Source organism: Callithrix jacchus, chromosome 10, assembly GCF_049354715.1.
Source record: "Callithrix jacchus isolate 240 chromosome 10, calJac240_pri, whole genome shotgun sequence".
Taxonomy (NCBI): Eukaryota; Metazoa; Chordata; class Mammalia; order Primates; family Cebidae; genus Callithrix; species Callithrix jacchus.
The window spans coordinates 84527977-84548989 of NC_133511.1; the positions used below are offsets into that span (position 1 = coordinate 84527977).

Sequence of the window (21013 nt, forward strand, 5' to 3'; positions counted from 1 at the left end):
AGTTCCAAAACAACCTGCAAAATACAAAATGTTAAAAATGCACTCTGGCTTGCTAATATTTTATGACACTTTGGAATTAACAAAATATCATGCATATAAGTCATTGTATTTTTCTCTTGGGAGTTTAAACATCTTACTGAGGAAGGCACAGCTTAGAACGTAGAACATAATATCATATTTCATTAAAAAATTGCACATTGGAACCTTCTAGATAATGTTAGTCATAAAAAGGAACTGATAAATACTACACTGTTTATTACACGGGCAATTTTGCTGAATATTGTAGCCATCTCTTTATAATTAAAGTTTTTATTTTTGGACAGAGTGTCACTCTGTCGGCCAGGCTGGAGTGCAGTGGCACCATCTCAGCCTCATTGCAACCCCATCGCCTCCCGGGTTCAAGCAATTCTCCTGCCTCAGCCTCTTAAGTAGCTGGGACTACAGGCACCCACCACCATCCCTGGTTAACTTTTGTATTTTTAGTAGAGATGGGGTTTCACCATGTTGGCCAGGATGGTCTTGAACTCCTGACCTCAGGTGATCTGCCCGCCTCAGACTCCCAAAGTGCTGGGATTACAGGTGTGAGCCACTGTGCCCTGCCCTAAAGTTTTATGGTTTTTATCATTAATGGCAATTCTACTGATGCACTGGACCATCGAGTTAATGTAAAATAAAGCATTTTACCTGGCTGAGATGCAACGAGCAGGATACTGTGTGGACTATAATGTCCCAGAGCTGGGACAAGGGCTCGGAACATATCCACATTGCTCTGTACCACATCAAGGTAGGACTGAGAACTACCCAAAGAGTTGACTGTGAAGATCACCACCTTGGAATGAGCAGAGGCAGACAAATCTAGCAAATGAAAAGAAACAGTCTGAGCTCAAGACATAGGCTTTAATCAAGTTCTATTTCATGATTAAAAGGTTTTTCAACAAATGGAGAACTTTTAGGCATGCCTCCCCATAAATCAACTGCATATCCACAAAAGCATACAAAATGCTGAGTTTTGCCTACAAAAGGAGGATTAAGAATAAGTGTTGGCTGAGTGTAGCAGCTCACACCTGTAATCCCAGCACTTTGGAGGCTGAGTCTGGTGGATCACTTAAGGCCAGGACTTCAAAAACAGCCTGGTCAACATGGCAAAACCCCATCTCTGCTAAAAATACAAAAATTAGCCACGCATGGTGGTACATGACTGTAGTCCCAGCTACTCAGGAGGCTAAGTCAGAGATTCAGTTGAACCTGGGAGGCAGAAGTTCAGTGAGCTGAGATCTTGCCACTGCACTCCACAGTCTCGAGACAGATTAAGACTCTGTCTAAAAAAAAAGAGTAAGAGTGTATCCCAAGGGGAGAAGATAGCAATAGTGATAAAAATAAATAAATTATGGGATCTAAAACTTACAAACAAGAACTGAGTTTTTTAATATAATTTTTAAGGGAAAATAAATATTATGCTATAGACAAAATGAACCTATAATCAGTTACACCACTGATTCCTAAACTGTGAGCTTAGGCACCCTAAAGTTCCTTGAAAGACTCAGAGGCCATCAAGGAGGAGTGGAAATAAGTGGGAAGAAGGCTGGTAAGCACAGCTCCAGGCCACTTACTTTGGCCTATCCAAGCACAGTAGTGCTGCTTTTTAAAAAATCTGTTTTACTTATTAAGGATTCTCCTCTAAAGAAAAAAAATCTGGTTCAAAAATCTCTAAATTAAATAACTTGGCTTTTTTTTTTAAAAGAGACGAGGTCTCACTATATTGTCCAGATGGGACTCGAACTCCTGGGCTCAAGTAATCTTCCTGCCTCCTCCTCCACGCCTCCTGAGTAGCTGAGACTACCGTACCTGCCTCTTGGCTCATTTTAAACTAACTTTTCTTATACTGAAGCCCAGCTGTCCTTGGGTAACTACTACTTTCAATGGGAACTACAGGTAAACAACTGTTATGACTTAGGAAAAGCTAGTCTATGGAGTTCACTCTGACTCCAGAGCACCTTTGACCCTCGAGCACATGTTATGCTATTACAACTATATTACTCTCTATTGCACAGTGTGTTTTACAGTAAGCATGTGCCCAAACCATGGCCAGATGTTACCAGCATCAGAAATAATAGAACCATAATCAAGTAAGTACAATGGCATCAGTCCAATCAACATTTACAAATGAATATTTGAGTATTAGCCTCCCAGGGAAATGGTAGACCCCATGGTTTATATTCTTAATTAAGCCTTTAAGGCCATCATTTTTGTTGTTGTTGTTCTTATTGCCCAGGCTGGAGTGCAACGGCATAATTTCGGCTCACTGCAACTTCCACCTCCCAGGTTCAAGCGATTCTCCTGCCTCAGCCTCCCAAGTAGTTGGGATTACAGGCATGTGCCACCATGGCCGGCTAATTTTGTATTTTTAGTAGAGATAAAGTTTATCCATGTTGGTCAAGCTGATCTCAAACTCCCAAACTCATGTGATCTGCCTGCCTCAGCCTCCCAAAGTGCTGGGATTATAGGGGTGAACCACTGCACATGGGTGAGGCCATCTTTCTGAACAAGTTTCAGAAGGAAACACTTGTGCAATGTGTCCAATGGGATTTACTTCCTATTCTGACACAGTTGTAGTGATGGTAGACTTAAACACTAAGTCCTAGATTTTAATTATGGTTCTTCATGAGTCCTCTTTTTTTTTGAGACAGAGTTTTGCTCTTGTTATGCAAGCTGGAGTGCAATGGCGTGATCTCGGCTCACCGCAACCTCCGCCTCCTGGGTTCAGGCAATTCTCCTGCCTCAGCCTCCTGAGTAGCTGGGATTACAAGCATGCGTCACTATGCCCAGCTAATTTTTTGTATTTTTAGTAGAGACGGGGTTTCACCATGTTGACCAGGATGGTCTCGATCTCTTAACCTCGTGATCCACCCACCTCGGTCTCCCAAAGTGCTGGGATTACAGGCGTGAGCCACTGCGCCCGGCTTCATGAGTCCTCTTAATTCCTATGTTGTAGGGTTCACAGTGGATACCTGGTGATAAGTCAAAACCTCAAGAATTGGAAGACATTAGAACTGGAAGGGATATAGTTAACAATTCTATATGTGTCTAACAGTTTTGCATATATTTATTTACTTAATCTAATCAACAACACACAATGGAGTATTTTACAGATGAGAAATCTGAGGCACGGAGAAGTTAAATAACTTGCTCAAAGTCACAGAACTGATAAGTAGAGCCAGAGGTTAAGCCCATGCAGCCTGACTTCAAAGTGCTATTAAACACTATGCTACATTTAGAAACAGTCCTACACCCTCATAAAGATGAGGAAACTATTACCTGGAGAGGTTAGGTGGCCTGTCCGTATTATAAAATATCAGTGACCAGTTCAATTTGTAACTCTACAATCTGGCCCCAGGCTATCATGGTTATTTCTTTTTATTGCTCCTTTAGCTTCCTCTATTTTCAATGACAGAAATGCCCTCATCTTCAAGACTGATTTTGGGAGTAAACACAGTAGTGCCTGTCTAATATGATTTTTCTTTCTCTCTCTCTTTTTTATTTGACATAGGATCTCACTGTTGCCCAGGCTGGAGTGCAGTGGTGTGTAATCTTGGTTCACTGCAACCTATGCCTCCAATGTTCAAGCAATTCTCCTGCCTCAGCCTCCATAGTAGCCGGAATTACAGGCAACCACCACCGCACCCAGCTAATTTTTGTATTTTTACCAAAGATGGGTTTCACCATGTTGGCCAGGCTGGTCTCCAACTCCTGACCTCAGGTGATCCACCTGCCTCAATTTCCCAAAGTGCAGGGATTACAGGCATGAACCACTGTGCCCAGCCTCCTTTGAGTTTAAAAACCAATATTTCAGGCTGGGTGCGGTGGCTCAAGCCTGTAATCCCAGCACTTTGGGAGGCCGAGGTGGGTGGATCACGAGGTCAAGAGATTGAGACCATCCTGGTCAACATGGTGAAACCCCGTCTCTACTAAAAATACAAAAAATTAGTTGGGCATGGTGGCGCATGCCTGTAATCCCAGCTACTCAGGAGGCTGAGGCAGGAAAATTGCCTAAACCCAGGAGGCGGAGGTCGCGGTGAGCCGAGATCGCGCCATTGCACTCCAGCCTAGGTAACAAGAGTGAAACACCGTCTCAAAAAAAACAAAAACAAAAACCAGTATTTCTTTTATTTTAAAGTTTTCTCTTAGACATGGGGCTTGCTATGTTGCCCAGGCTGGATTGAAATCCCTGGGCTCTAACAATCTTCCAACCTCAGCCTGCCAAGTAGCAGGGACTACAGGTGTATGCCACAGCACCCAGCTCAGTATTTCTTTAAATTCTCCTACAAAAACTTGTGATTCAGGATGAACTGGTCTATATTCATTCCCTAGAATATTTACCTAATTTTTCTGATACTGGCTTTTGCTCAAATTCTCACTGTACTTACGTTTGACAAACATCTGCTTAACTGTCTATGTCAAACATACTATGAGCTCTGGGAGAACAGGGATTATTTGTGTCATTCATCTTTCCATCTCCAAGATCTGCTCGCATAGCAATTGGTACATTTCCCCCAACTTTCTGCCAGTCCAAATCTCCCAATCCCAAAAGAACCAGCAACTATCTCAATCCTAATAAGCCAAAAGCAATCTCTGTTTCCACCCAACTTTGAGTCGTCACTGTCTGGACCACTCTCTTGGCATTAGTCACATAGTGTGTCCTTACTCTCGTCATGAATGATTGTTTACATATTGCATGTGTCTTTTTATCTAAACTTTAAGCTGCTCTGACCAAGTCGAGTCTTCCATTTCTATCTATCCTTTGCAGCAGTTCTTAAATGCTAGGCTAGGTGCCTAAGCATAACCTGGGAAGCGTAATAAAAATGCAGATTAGCCCATGTTCTAAAGATTTTACTTAAATATGTAAGGGGAAACAGGAAATAGCTTTTAGGAATGCAAACCCCCAGATGATTCTGACGCACAGCCAGGTTTGATTAGCATTGCTCCACAGAAAACTAAGTTCCTTGTACCTGGCAATGAAAACCTTTGACTCTTCAAGTCTTCCCTTAAAAGTTGATGATTTAATAATGAAAGAAGATTATATAGTTACAAAGAGAATTAGAAAGAACTTTAAGCATGGTTATATAAAGCTATAAATTACAAGGATAAAAGTTCATTCGAGAATAATGAATTCAACAAACCCCTACTAAGGTCCTGTTATGTCATAAGTAATGTGTTAGGCCCTAAGAACTCAAAAGTGAACATAATATTGTCCCTATTCTATATATCACACAATATCGTAGTACAAGGGTTAGTCAGGAGAGCTTCAGAATGAGACTGCCTGGTTGAAATATCAGCTGTCCCACTTACACATTAGCATAATGGTAAGTTTCCTCCCATGCCAAGAACTCAGCATCTGTGTTACCAGGACACAAGCCTCTCACCTCTTTCCCAATTCTATAGGTAGCCCAGAAAAAACTATATCCTTCCTGCTAAGTGAAGGTCTACAACTACTGGAAGACCAGCTCCCAACATATCAATGTGGATTCAAGATCTCTCAAAGTGATCAAGTGAGGGCCGGGCGTAGTGGCTCATGCTTGTAATCCCAGCACTTTGGGAGGCCGAGGCGGGTGGATCACGAGGTCAAGAGATCGAGACCATCCTGGTCAACATGGTGAAACCCCATCTCTACTAAAAATACAGAAAATTAGCTGGGCATGGTGGCGCGTGCCTGTAATCCCAGCTACTCAGGAAGCTGAGGCGGGAGAATTGCCTGAACCCAGGAGGCGGAGGTTGTGGTGAGCCGAGATAGTGCCATTGCAGTCCAACCTGGGTAATAAGAGCGAAACTCCGCCTCAAAAAAAAAAAAAAAAAAGTGATCAAGTGGTCAGTGAAAAAGAAAAAAAAAAGACAAACAGTTTTCCTTAAAGCTGGGGCCAGGGGAGACACCACATAATGCCACTCCATGGATGTCTAAAATTTCCCTGAAAACCTGAGTATTTTATTAGGCTCTTTCCATAGGGGAGGGTGAGTGAGGTTACACAACACTGTAGGGATGATCATACAAAAAGAATACATTTGCAGAACTGGTACACAAAGATCACAATGTCAGCATAGAAACCATAAACCTTAGCAAGAATAGAGGTTAAACATAAATTTATAATCATCAGCAAGAAAAGCACTGGGCTCATAGCTGCAGGGGGAACAGGATCTGACACAAGACAACCAGCCTGACCAGTGAACTCAAGAGGAGGTGGCCTCTATGCAGGCCTGGAGGAGCAGTGGGAGAAGAAAGACTTTAACATCCTTATCTCCACCACAGAGGTTTTTCCTCATGACAGACACCCCTCATGTGTCTGTTTATAGGCTCTCCATAAGGGTCGCATTCCCTTTCCAGAGCCATAAACAATATGCCTTTCCTGGGAAAGGAATCTGGGTAATAAGCCTCTCCATTTCCTGTCCATTTATAGGCTCTCTGCAACGAGAACCTTATTATGTGCTGTCATCTCTCTCCGGCAGTCAGACTAAGTGGTTTGTCTCTTACACAGAGTTCCTGCTTTTACAAGAACAGCTCAGCAGAGCCAAAGTTACAAGTTACAGCTCAGCTTTTCATATTATTCTTCATTTTCTCAAATATAATCGATACAGTAAGTAACAAATATCAAAAGCAAATAACTCATTTTGGGGAAACCAAATTCTAAGAGAATTTATAGGTTAAAAATAAACAACAATTTCTTCTTGTTATATCAGATAGCTTGGGTTTCACCAATTTTTCCAGAAGCTTGGGGTTGCTCAGTCACCACCAAGGGGTCCACAGTGTTCCCAGCATACAAAAACCAAAGCCTGGTCATAGTTATACTAAGGGACTATCAAATTATGTCAAAAGACCCAGTAAATAATACTTCATGCTCTAATATACTTCTGTTCTCAGATTATGAGGCTAACGTTGTGATGAATGAAATATGAACTGATTTTAAAACACTGGTGAATTATTTTATTTAAAATCCTGAAAGACCAGGTAACTCTGTATCAAATAATGATACATAAATACTGTGGAGAGCTATTGAAATATTCTAGCTACTCTATCAGTCTGAATATACTGAAGACACTACACATATTTTCATTTCCCTAGTATATCATTATACCATTCTAACAGCACCAAAAATTATCAATATACTTTTCAAATTGTTTTTTAATATGACCTAAAATTTTAGAAATGTGTGTTCTCTCACACTAATGATAATGACTCTTAATCTAGAAAACTGCTAAAATGTAGCTATTAAAAATCTTCCTAAAGGCTGGGTGTGGTGGCGCACCTGTAATCCCAGCACTTTGGGAGGCCAAGGCGGGTGAATCACTTGAGGTCAGGAGTTCAAACCAGCCTGGTCAACATGGTGAAATCCCATCTCTACTAAAAATACAAAAATTTGGTCTGGTATGGTGGCTCACATCTGTAATCCCAATACTTAGGGAGGCCAAGGCAGGTAGATCACTTGAGGCCAGGAGTTTGAGATCAGGCTGGACAACATGGTGAAACCCTATCTTTACTAAATACAAAAATTAGCCAGGTGTGGTGGTGCACACCTGTAATCCCAGGTACTCAGGAAGCCAAGGCGGGAGAACTGCATTGCTTGAACCCGGGAGGCAGAGGTGGTAGTGGCAGTGAGCCAAGATCATGTTATTATACTCCAGCCTGGGCAACAGAGCGAGACTGTCTCAAAAAATAAAAATAAATATAAATATAATGGTCAGGCATGGTGACGCATGCCTGTAGTCCCAGTTATGAGGTAGGCTGAAGCAGGTAAATCCCTTGAATCCAGGAAGCAGAGGTTGCAGTGAGCTAAGATCTCACCACTGCACTCCAGCCTGGGTGACAGAATGAGACTCCATCTCAAAAACAAAAACAGAAAAAACCCACAAAAATCCTATCTTCTTTTGGAGGGGAAAACCCCCAATGAATGAATTAATATTAGCTTTGGGCATGTTTTCGTCAAGGAATACGAGGGATTTTTTTTAATGGTGAAATGTGTAGATTTTTAAAATGTTAAATGAGGATATTCATATTTAAACAAGGTAGGAAATCACTGGTCAGTTCAGGTGCATGTTTTAATCATTACTGTGGCTGCGTTTTGGGAGGCTGAGGCGAGAGAATCACTTGCACCTGGAGGTGGAGGTTGCAGAGAGCTCACACTACGTCACTGCACTCTAGCCTAAGCAAGAGAGTGAGATTCCGTTTCAAACAAACAAACAAACAAACAAAATTAGAGGGGCATGGTGGCACGCTCCTGTAACCACAGTTACTTGGGAGGCTGAGGCAGGAGAATAGCCAGCCTGAACTCAGGAAGTGGAGGTTGCAGTAGGCTGAGATTGTGCACTCCAGCCTGGGCATCACATCAAGACTCCGTCTCAAAAAAAAAAAAGAGGAAGAAAAGAAAACAGTCATTCATATGATGGAATATTATGCATGAACCTGTTCATAGAAATAAAGTTACTTAGAGCTATATGTGTTGTTAATAAAGATCTTCAAAAGTATAGAATTAATTCCTTAATAAGTTAAATATCAAATTACCATATAACCCAGCAATTTCACTTTTGGGTATATATCCAAAAGAACCAAAAAGAGGTATTAAGAAAACTTGTACATGAATTTTCATACAGCACTAGTTACAACAGTGAAAAAGTACAACCGGAGGTCCATTAACTGATAAATGGATAAATAAAATGTGGTATATCCATTTGAAGAAACATTACTTAGCCACAAAAATGAATGATGTACTGACACATGCCACAATATGGATGTATCTTGAAAACATTATGCAAAGTGACACAAAAGTCACATACTATGTGATTCCATTTATATAATATAGCTAGTAGAGGAAAATCCATAGAACAGACAGATTAGTAGTTGCCAGAACCTGGGAGAAAAGAAAATGAAGACTGATTGCTCAATGTGTACAGAGCTTCCTTTTGGGGTGGTGAAAATGCTGGAAATTAGTGGTGATAGTTGCACAGCATTATGAATGAGTACTTAAAGTCACCAATAGTAAATTTTATGTTATGTGTATATGTATTTGAGTACAATAAAAAGACAAAAGGACTGGGTGCAGTGGTTCATGCCTATAATCCCAGCACTTTGGGAGGCCGAGGTAGGTGGATCACCTGAGGTTAGGAGTTCAAGACCAGCCTGACCAAAATGGAGAAACCCTGTCTCTACTAAAAATGACTCCTGAAACAACTATTCTTAACAGTTTCTTTCTTTCTTTTTTCTGAGACAGAGTTTTTGCTCTGTTGCTCAGGCTGGACAAGTATTCTTAACAGTTTCTTTCTTTCTTTTTTCTGAGACATAGTTTTTGCTCTGTTGCTCAGGCTGGAGTGCAACGGCGTGATCTCAGCTTACTACAACCTCCACTTACCGGGTTCAAGCGATTCTCCTGCCCCACATCCCAAGTAGTTGGGATTACATGTCTCACTAATTTTTTGTAGTTTTAATAGAGATGGGGTTTCACTGTGTTGGCCAGGCTGATCCTGAACTCCTTACCTCAGGTGATCCACCTGCCATGGCCTCTAAAAATGCTGGGATTATGGGCATGAGCCACTGCACCCAACCTCTTAACAGTTTCTTACTATTTCTCTAGGCTGTCTGTATATACACAAGCATAACTGTTTATGTATGTATGTATTTGTATGTAAATTTGCATGCTCATATGTATATATACATATCCCTCCCCAAAACGTTATAGTAGCTATTTAAAAAGACACCAAATGATCAGTCAGCTGCAATCAGCTATGTGTGTTAAGATGGGGCATTACTAAAATTTCCAAATGAGCTTTAATTCCAAAATTACTAATGTGCTTCTCCATATCACAGAGAATGTTTATGAGAAGTCAGTAACATTACATTTAAAATTACTTCATCTAAGGATAGGTGTGGTGGCTCATGCCTGTAATCCCAGCACCTTAGGAGGCCCAGGAAGGAGGATGGCTTGAACCTAGGAGTTTAAGACCAGCCTCAACAACACAGTGAGACCCTGTCTCTACAAAAAATAAAAAAATTAGTTAGGTTGGTGGCACATGCCTGTGGTCCCAGCTACTTGGGAGGCTGAGATAGGAGATTGCTTGAGCCTGGTAGATCAAGGCTGTGGTGAGCCGTGATTGTTCCACTGTCCTCCAACCTGGGCAACAGAGTGAGACACTGCTAAAAAAACCAAACAAATAAATAAATAAAATTACTTCATCTAATAGTAATTAAATTAAGTGCTATCAGAAATGTACAACCAAGCTGGGTATCATGGCATGCACCTGTAGTCTGAACTACTCATGAGGCTGAAACAGGAGGACTGCTTGAGGCCAGGAGTTTAAGACCACTCTGGGCAACACAGCAAGAGACTGTCTCTACATAAATAAAAATAAATTCGCCAGGCATGGTGACACATCCCTGTAGACCAAGCTACCTAAGAGGCTGAGGTAGGAGGATCGCTTGAACCCAGGAGGTTGACGTTACAATGAGCTGTGGTGACACCACTGAACTCTAGCTTGGACCACAGAGCAAAATCTTGTCTCTAAAAAAAAAAAATGTACAACCACAGTTAATGAAGGGAACATGAATGAAAGTTGCCCCATACTCATTCAACATTCAACAGACAATTACTGACTCCCTACTTGGTAGCAAGCACCATGCACTATACATCTATTCCAAGGATTCTAGTCTTTAAATTATCTGCAGCAATAGTTACTCATGGCTAATGAGACACACAGGAAGAAACAATTTCTTCAGGTCCTACGTGGCTTCACAACCTCTAGAGTCCATCTACTGAAGTGTCTCCTAAAGTGATCTGGAAAAGTTAAGAGACCCCTTAAGAACTTCAGTACCTGAAAATGATGGGCACAAGAGAAATATCCAGTTCCCCAAATACTTCTACATAGACCTACAAAAAGATCCTTAAAGCAATTATGATACTCTTTTTCAGAGAAGAAAAGTGAACTCACTGTATCCTACAGGCAGCCAAAGGCTTATTAAAATTGCACCTAACTTTTACAACTGATAAGTACAACTTTTCTGACTACCATTCCTTAGTTTATTGAGGCTTCTCATACTGTATGTCTTTATATATTATTTGGAAACTATTGTCAAGGAATACAGGGGACCTAAGGAAAGGCAAAGGAAAGCCAAACAACTATATCATGTTACAATCGGACCTTACCTATAATTAGGTAGAAAGGCTTTAGGAAATGTTTATTCTAGTTCAGTGGCCTTTTTTCTTTTTGGATCATGCATCCTTGGTAAAATATTTTCAACCCCACATCCCCAAATATGGTATTTACCTACATAAATATGTCTATACCAATATTTTATGTACATAAAATACACGCAAATTTTTTAATTAAAAAATGAGCTAGGGCAGGGTGAGGTGGCTCACGCCTATAATCCTAGAACTTTGGGAGGCTGAGGTGGGCAAATCACTCGAGTCCAGGAGTTCAAGACCACCCTGGGCAATAAGGCAAAATGCCATCTCTACTGAAAATACAAAATTAGCCAGGCATGGTGGCACATGCCTGCAGTTCAGTTATTTGGGAGGGTGAGGTGGGAGGACAGCTTGAGCTAGGGAAGTGGAGGTTCCAGTGAGCTGAGATCATGCCACTGCACTCCAGCCTGGGTGATAAGAGTGAAATCCCAACTCAAAAAAAAAAGAGATAGAAAATTTAACATTTCAAACGTTACTGATGTAGAAACTCTTTTTGTTATTACTAAAATTTATTTCAACAATATATTTTTAGTGCAATGAATGTAAACTGAATATTATGTTGCCCAGGCTGGAGTGCAGTGGCTATTCACAGTCACAGTCCAAGTGCACTGCAGCTCCTGGACTCAAGTGATCCTTCTGCCTCAGCTTCTCAAGTAGCTGGTACTAGGCCGGGCACGGTGGCTCAAGCCTGTAATCCCAGCACTTTGGGAGGCTGAGGCGGGTGGATCACGAGGTCAAGAGATCGAGACCATCCTGGTCAACATGGTGAAACCCCGTCTCTACTAAAAATACAAAAAAATTAGCTGGGCACGGTGGTGCGTGCCTGTAATCCCAGCTACTCAGGAGGCTGAGGCAGGAGAATTGCCTGAACCCAGGAGGTGGAGGTTGCAGTGAGCTGAGATCGCGCCACTGCACTCCAGCCTGGGTAACGAGCGAAACTCCATTACAAAAAAAAAAAAAAAAAAAGTAGCTGGTACTACAGTCATGAGTCACCACACCCACTAACTTTTTTTTTCTTATTCTTGATTTAGTACTTTGCTATAAACCAAGAGGCAGGTATTACTTCTACTTTATAAATGAGAAAACTGAAGTTTGAGAGAGTGCCTAATCTGACAAATGTCAGAGCACGGATGGAAACTTCTATCTGTGGAACTCTAAAACCAATGCTCTTAACCAATATATTCTAAGAAAAGAGGCAATCAGAGATAAATTTATCATGAGGTATAAGTCAAAAACAAAGAATAACTCCTTCTGACCAATCTGAATGAATCTGAATTATGTTCTCGTTTGATTCTTATTAATATAATCAGTTAAAATCTCTGTATGACTTTGGGTAAGTCATTTAACTTATTTGAATCTTAGTTTCCCAATATGTAAAATGAGAGACTTGGATTAGGTGATCTTTAAGGTCCTTTTCAGCATTAACATTCTAGGAGTCAAAAATAAGAGCTAATAAGGCAAACATCTTTAAGCTGAATAACCAGACCTTTACTGATCTCCACATTAGGAAGGTTGAAGATTTCAAGGTCCATCATGCCTCCTTTAGTCCCTTCTGAGAGGTCTAAGAGGACCAGCCTATCTGCAATGCCCTGTACAATAAGAAAAAGAACAACATTACACTGAACACGGCCAATGACTCAATTTAAATTCATTCAACAATGAGAATGAAAGGACAATAAACAGGCCTCATACACTGTCTCAAGAAGAATAAGCAACACAATAGCAATAAAAGTGACATACAAGCAAGAAATTAACTTTGGCCAGGCCTAGTGGCCCACACCTGTAATCCCAGCATTTTGGGAGGCCAAGGCGGGTGGATTACCTGAGGTTAGCAGTGTAAGACCAGCCTGGCCAACATGAAGAAACCCTGTAACCACTAAAAATACAAAAACTAGGCTGGGTGTGGTGACTCATGCCTGTAATCTCAGCACTTTGGGAGGCTGAGGCGGGCGGATCATGAGGTCAAGAGATTGAGACCATCTGGGCCAAAATGGTGAAACCCCCGTCTCTACTAAAAATACAAAGATTAGCCGGGTGTGGTGGCATGTGCCTGTAGTCCCAGCTACTCAAGAGGCTAAGGCAGGAGAATCGCTTGAACCTGGGAGGCGGAGGTTGCAGTGAGCTGAGATGGTGCCACTGTACTCCAGCCTGGCGACAGAGCAAGACAGCGTCTCAAAAAAAAGCCAAAAAAAACAAAAACTAGCCAGGCATGGTAGCACATGCTTATAATCCCAGCTACTTGGGAGGCTGAGGCAGGAGGATCACTTGAACTCAGGAGGCAGAGATTGCAGTGAACCAAGATTGTCCCACTGCACTCCAGCCTGGGCAACAGAGCAAGACTCTGTCTCCAAAAAAAAAAAAGAAACTATGAACTTCAATAATGTAATCTTTTAGGTCTGACTACTAAAAGCTGTAACAGGGCTTAACTCAGAAGGCACAGATCGCAGGTTTCTTTTGCGACGGAGTTTCATTCTTGTTGCCCTGGCTGGAGTGCAATGGCACAATCTCAGCTCGCTGCAACTCCACCTCCCTGGTTCAAGCGATTCTCTTGCCTCAGCCTCCCAAGTAGCTGGGATTACAGGCATGTGCCACCATGCCCAGCTAATTTTGTAGTTTTAGTAGAGATGGGGTGTCACCATATTGGCCAGAATGATCACGAACTCCTGACCTCAGGTGATGTGCCTGCCTTGGTCTCCCAAAGTGCTGGGACTACAGGTGTGAGCAACTGCGCCTGGCCCTGCAGATTTTTTTTTTTTTTAAGGAGCCTTGCTCTGTTACCCAGGCTGAAGTACCATGACACGATCTCAGCTCACTGCAACCTCCACCTTCCAGATTCAAGCGATTCTCCTGCCTCAGCCTCCTGAGTAGCTGGAATTACAGGTGCACACCACCACACCCAACTAATTTTTTAAAATATTTTTGGTAAAGATGGGGTTTCATCATGTTGGCCAGGCTGGTCTCGAACTCCTGACCTCAAGTGATCTGCCTGCCTTGTCCTCCCAAAGTGCTGGTATTACAAGCATGAGCCACCATGCCCAGCCCCTGCAGCGTTCTTTTAATGGTATGAGTTAATAAAGATGACTTGGTACACTCAATACTTGTTATTGCTTTGATTTATGTTTTCATTTTGATATTATCATTTTCATTCTGATAGAGCTCACAGTGACTTCTGGGTCTATTTGGATGTCTTATTTCTAGCAGAAAAGTTAAAAAATAATGCCAGCTTTTTCTTTTTAAAAAAGTGTAATAGCTATAAAATCTAAAACCAAATCCTATTATGTGGTACCCTCTCCAAAGACCTCATGGAAAATACTCCGTGTGCCTGTAAATTGGGTGGCACAGTGGGCTGACTGTAAATAACAGTATGGAACCCCCTAAAAATCAGTTTACTTTTGTGGAAGGTCTTTCTCCAAAGGAGTAGGAGACTTGATGATCGCTCCTATTTTAGGATTGATGGGCAAAAGTACCCAAAGATCCACCAGACTATCAGGCAGAAAGTGTGATGGTTAAGAAAACAACCCTGGCTGGGCACGGTGGTTCACACCTGTAATCCCAGCACTTTGGAAGGACAAGGTGTGGACATAGGCTTGAGCCCAGGAGTTTCGGACTAGCCTGGGCAACGTGGCAAACTGCCCCCCCACACACAAGGCCTGGCTTGGTGGCTCACGCCTGTAATCCCAGCACTTTGGGAGGCGGAGGCAGGCGGATCACCTGAGGTCAGGAGTTCGAAGCCAACCTGGCCAACATGGTGAAATCCCATCTCAATTAAAAATACAAAAATTAGCTGAGCATGGTGGTGGGTGCCTGTAATCTCAGCTACCTGGGAAGCTGAAGCAGAATCGCTTGAACCTGGGAGGCAGAGGTGGCAATGAGCCAAGATCACACCACTGCACTCTAGCCTGGGTGACAGAGTGAGACTCTCAAAAAAAAAAAAAGAAGAAAGAAAACAACTCTGCTACATAATTTAGTAGCTATATAACGTAGCTATGCAACATGGGGAAGTGGCTTAATTCAGCCTTACTTTATGCGGTTGTAAGGATTAATTATGTGACACAGGGCTGGCATATAGTAATCCCCTCTAAAACATAGTTATTATTATTATTATTTATTTTATTTTTTTTTTTGAGATGGAGTTTCACTCTTGTTACCCAGGCTGGAGTGCAATGGCGTGATCTCGGCTCACTGCAACCTCCACCTCCTGGGTTCAGGCAATTCTCCCACCTCAGCCTTCTGAGTAGGTGAAATTACAGGCACATGCCACCATGCTCAGCTAATTTTTTGTATTTTTAGTAGAGACGGGGTTTCACCATGTTGACCAGGATGGTCTCGATCTCTTAACATCGTGATCTACCTGCCTCAGCCTCCCAAAGTGCTGGGATTACAGGCTTGACCCACCACGCCCGGCCAACATAGTTATTATTTTATTGCTAACCATACACGTAAGAAAAATGCAAAGAAAACTATGAGTTACCATTTTCATTTACAAGACACAAAAAAATCCAAAAGTTTAGCAGTAGATGTGGGAAAATAAGTATTCTTACATATTATAGGTATGAGAATAAACTGGTATAATAAAAGATAATTTGATAATTTTCTATCAAAAATTTAAAATATTAACTCCTTGAATCCATCATTTATAGAAATCATCCTACAAATTTATCAGTATGTGTAAAACAACACAATATATATAAGGATATTCATAAGACTAGAAACAACAAAACGTTCACCAGCAACATTGAGACAATATAATATAGTGGTTTATAGCAGAGATTGAAAAAGCTTTACTATGTCACCATGTATTAAATCAGTGAAGTATATAGATCACCAGGGACTTTATCGAAATGCAGATTTTGAGGCCAGGCGTGGTAGTTCAGGCCTCTAATCCCAGCACTTTGGGAGGCCAAGGTGGGAGGATCACCTGAGGTCAGGAGTTCGAGACCAGCCTGACCAACATGGCAAAACCCCAACTCTACTAAAAATACAAAAATTAGCTGGGTATGGTGGCATGCACCTGTAATCCCAGCTACTTGAGAGGCTGAGGTAGGAGAATTGCTTGAACCCAGGGGGCAAAGGTTGCAGTGAACTGAGATAGCGCCACTGCACTCCAGCCTGGAAGACAGAGTGAGACTCCATCTCCCCCACAAAAAAATTGTAGAAATGGGCATTGTTCAGGCTGGCCTCAAACTCCTGGGCTCAAACAATTCTCCTGCCTTGGCCTCCCAAAGTGTTGGGAGTACAGGTGTAAACAACTAGGCCCAGCCAAAAAATGGCAAATTTTCTACTCAGACAATTCACAGACAAATAATGACAGTGAGAATATTGTAACAGTTTAAAAACATGGCCAGGAGCAGTGACTCATGCCTGTAATCCCAGCACTTTGGGAGACCAAGGCAGGAAGACAGTCTGAACCAGGAGTTCAAGACCAATCTAGACAACATAGGGAGACCCATCTCTACAAAAAAATAAATAATTAGCTAGTTGTAGTGGTATACCCCTGTGGTCCCAGCTACTCAGGAGGCTGAGGTGGGAAGATCTCTTAAGCCCAGGAGGGCTTAAGAGTCTGCAATGAACTATGATTGCACCAGTACTCCAACCTGGGCGACAGAGAGAAAGCCTGTCTCCAAAACAAAAATGAAAAGCCATGACTTTCAGATGCCTTCCTGTGCTTACCAAAAAAAAAAGACAAATAATTACAAATAAAATAAATAAATAAAAGTACTGTTAGGGATGTCAAAAATCAGGCTGATGTGCCTGTTATTAGCAGCATAAATTAGTTCTGCAATCCGGCAATTAAGTGCTATAAAAACCATTCATGCTCTCTGACTCACTAGTACTGTTTTTTAAACTTAGGCAAACCAGGCTGGGTGCAATGGAGAATGCTTGTACTCCCAGCACTTTAGGAGGCTGAGGCAGGAGGGTTGCTTGAGCCCAGGAATTCAAGACCAGCCCGGGAAACATGGTGAAACCCTGACTCTACAAAAATTATAAGAATTAGTGGGATGGTGGCAGGCGTCTCTAGGTCCAGCTACTTGGGAAGATGGCTTGAGCTGGGGAGACAGAGGGTGCAGTAAGCCGAGATTGCACCACTGCATTCCAGCCTGTGCGACAAAACATGACCCTGTCTGAAAAAAATAAAATAAAAAGGCTGGATGCCAGTGCTGGGATAAAAGCTTACACCAGTAATCCCAGCACTTTGGGAGGCCAAGGTGAGTGGATCATGAGGTTAGGAGTTTGAGACCAGCCTGGTCAACATGGTGAAACCCTGTCTCTGCTAAAAATATAAAAAATAGCTGAGTGTGGTGGTGGGCACCTGTAGCCCCAGCTACTCAGGAGGCTGAGGCAGGAGAACTGCTTGAACCTGGAAGGTGGAGGTTGCAGTGAGCTGAGATCAGACCGCTGTACTCTAGCCTGGGTGACAGAGCAAGACTCCGTCTCAAAAAATAATAATAAAATAAATATAAAAATAAAATAACATATGACCAGAAAAAATTCAGATTAAAAAATAAGCAACTTGAAATGTTTATAGAAGCATTTATTTAGTGACAAAAGACTGAATATAACCCAAATTCTAATTAAGATGTAATAGTAAGCCAGGTGTGGTGGCTCATGCTTATAATCCCAGCACTTTGGAGACCAAGGCAGGTGGATCACTAGAGGTCAGGAGCTTGAGACCAGCCTGGCCAACATGGCAAAACCCCGTCTCTACTAAAAATATAAAAATTAGCTGGGCACCATGGCATATGCCTGTAGTCCCAGCTACTTGGGAGGCTGAGACAGGAGAATCACTTTAACCCAGAAGGCAGAGGCTGCAGTGAGCCAAGATTGTACCACTGCCCTCCAGCTTTGGCATGAAAGTTGGACTCCACCTCAAAAAAAAGGTATGTAATAGTGTATTCAAATGGAGGATGGAAGAAATATGAAACTATAGAATGCCAAAAGTTAGCATATATAACTCTGAGCAGCCAGTTTTTAAGACATTCTAGCTCCATGGATACAATTTAATTATTTGCTGAAGTAGAACCCACCTCCAAGACATATGTGAGTCTTAAATGGAAAGGGAAGAATTTAGATGGCAAAACAATCAAGTATATATAGAAAGGAAAAACTAATGCCAGCCATCAAATAAACATAGAGAGGGGCAACTATTCTATTCAGAGCTACATCTCTCAAATGACAGAAGACATGCTGTTTCCCTGATACTGGACTCTGGAGAGAGGTAGGCAGGTCTTTCGAACCTCTCTGGAAGGGGATTTAAGCCTTTCTGCAAACAATTTATGTAGACTAGTAAAAAAGGACTGAAGAAAAAATAAACCCTAAACTAGCATAAAATATCAACTCAGAAACTATGATCCTAAAAGAAAGTAATTATATAAGAAACGGCAATCTTTTTTTTTTAAAAAAAGTGAATTTTAGAAAGAGCTAAAATTATTTTTTGTCATTTTTTTAAAATTTTTTGTTGTTAGAGCTAAAATTATTATATTCAACAAGAGTTTAATTAACGTAGCATGATTCAGAAAATACAAAAGAATTTGTGACTAAGTCACATGAACGTCAAGTTGAGGCTTCCCTTGGATGAGGATAAGCCCATTGTTCAAATCACTTTTTGTAAGCTTAACTACTAATTAAGAGGCAACATCACTGATGAAAGCTTTCAGCTATTTTTTTTTTTGTCAACTTACTAAATATATTTTAAGGCAAAATAAGGTTTTCCCACATGACAAAATGAAGGGATTTTTTGATGCGTTAAACATAACCTGCCTAGAAGTGTGGCATTATGATAGTTTTATTTATAACTAGTATGCTTACATACCTTTGCTGAAACTGCTAATGTGCAGGCAATACCCAACTCTCCACCTCCAACCACAGTAATTTTATTGGGTGTTTTATTCTCATGATTTGCCCAGCTCTTTGAATTTATATCTGAAACACCTAGAAAGAAAAGTAGATGATCCTGAGAATTCAAAAATATCAAAAATCTTTTTAGGATCTTTAAAAATATATATAGCAGGCTTCATAGCTCAGAGAGAAAAGATGGGGCTAGTCCATAATGGGCTCTCAAAAAATACTACCGAACAAATAAATGCAAGGAAGACAGATGTCTCTTATTAAATATTTGACTAAATAGAAATTATCTACCTAAAAAGAAAGTATCTTTCTAAACATTTAAAAAAAATCATATAAGACTCTAAAAAAAGTAGCATTTTCATAATCCTGAAAATATTCCAACTCATTGCTCTGGTCTACAATACAAAAATGTGTCGAACACTTTACCAAAATGTTTCAAGCATAGGTATTTGTCTTTATCCTTAATGAGAATTATGGAGAATCACAGATATTCTGATCCAGTATACTGAATAAGCCAACAAGCTACATATACATATTGTGAAAAGGGTTTGGGATCATTAAATGTATCAAGTGGCATTAAACAATACAAGAACTGTTTTATCTGTTTAAGACTAATTCTTTTCATTTTAAGAAACCTGGCCGAGAACAGTGGTTCATGCCTATAATCCCACAACTTTGGGAAGCTGAGGCACGAGGATCACCTGAGGTCAGGAATTCAAGACCAGCCTGGTCAACATGGTGAAACCCTGTCTCTACTAAAAATACAAAAATTGGCCGGGCACACCTGTAGTCCCTGCTACATGGGAGGCTGAAGCAGAAGAATGGCTTGAACCCAGAAAGGCAGAGGGTGCAGTGAGCCCAGATGGTGCCACTGCACTCCAGCCTGGGCAACACAGCAAGACTCCATCTCAAAAAAAAAACAAAAAAACATATTTATTGGAACTATATGGTAATATCCTATATTACACAGGAATTTATTTTCTTCTTCTTTTTTTTTGTTTTTGGAGACAGAGACTTGCTCTATTGTCCAGTCTGGAGCGCAATGGCACAGTCTCAGCTCACTGAAACCTCTGCCACCCGGGTTCAAGTGATTCTCCCACCTCAGCCTCCCAAGTGGCTGGGATTGATTACAAGCAGCTGTCACCACGCCTAGCTAATTGTTGTATTTTCAGTAGAAACAGGGTTTCATCATGTTGGCCAAGCCGGTCTCGAACTCCTGACCTCAGATGATCCTCCTACCTTGGCCTCCTAAAGTGCAGGGATTACAGGCGTGAGCCACCGTGCCAGGCCTGAGGCACAGGAATTTCTTATTTCAGAATCAGATGTATATATGCACACATTTTTTTTTTTTGAGACAGAGACTCACTCTTGTTGCCCAGACTAGAGTGCAACAGCACAATCTCGGCTCACTGCAACCTATGCCTCCTGGATTGAAGTGATTCTCCTGCCTCAGCCTCCCAAATAACTGGGATTACAGGCATGTGCCACCACGCCCAGCTAATTTTTGTATTTTTAGTAGAGACGAGGTTTCACCATGTTGGTCAGGCTGGTCTTGAACTCCTGACCTCGAGTGATCCTCTGCCTCCTTAAGTGCTGGGATTACAGGTGTGAATCACCTGTGCCCAGCCTAAATTTATTTATAAAAATCAAGTGGCTGAAAGTAAAGGATTTTAGTGAGAAACTGGTAACTCAAACTCTCAAGACAATCTGCCTAACAAATATACAAACCTTCAGTGATTTTTGCAATATAGGCTAGCAAGTCTACCTGCCGTGCCTCATCAGATGAAGATAGAGAATACAGGGGAAGTTCCTCTTGAAACTTGGCAATCATTTCTTTAATTAATCCAACAATGACAGATTTAGGCTGTAGAATACACAAAAAACAAAAGTTACACAAAAATTTTGCAGAAGAATACTACCTTTTTTGAGGCTGGGGTATCACTTGGACC

General features: G+C 41.4%; 1 protein-coding gene across 25 annotated transcripts in view; it reads right to left on the reverse strand.

Annotated features, from left to right (window-relative positions):
• The window catches only part of UEVLD (UEV and lactate/malate dehyrogenase domains), a 65755-nt gene that overhangs the window by 22223 nt on the left and 22519 nt on the right, over positions 1-21013 (reverse strand). For 20 of the 25 annotated variants that reach the window (XR_013523350.1, XR_013523349.1, XR_013523352.1 and 17 more), the window contains 4 exons: positions 20793-20928; positions 19030-19148; positions 12706-12808; positions 685-855 (listed from right to left, as the gene is read on the reverse strand). Coding sequence is in view for 20 of the 25 variants with exons in the window: in XM_035265974.3 (XP_035121865.2) it covers positions 685-855; positions 12706-12808; positions 19030-19148; positions 20793-20928 (529 nt within the window). In the remaining 5 variants the exon portion in view is untranslated. The remainder of the gene's footprint in view (positions 1-684; positions 856-12705; positions 12809-19029; positions 19149-20792; positions 20929-21013) is intronic. The other 5 variants (XM_078340732.1, XM_078340733.1, XM_078340729.1 and 2 more) reach the window with 1 other exon arrangement.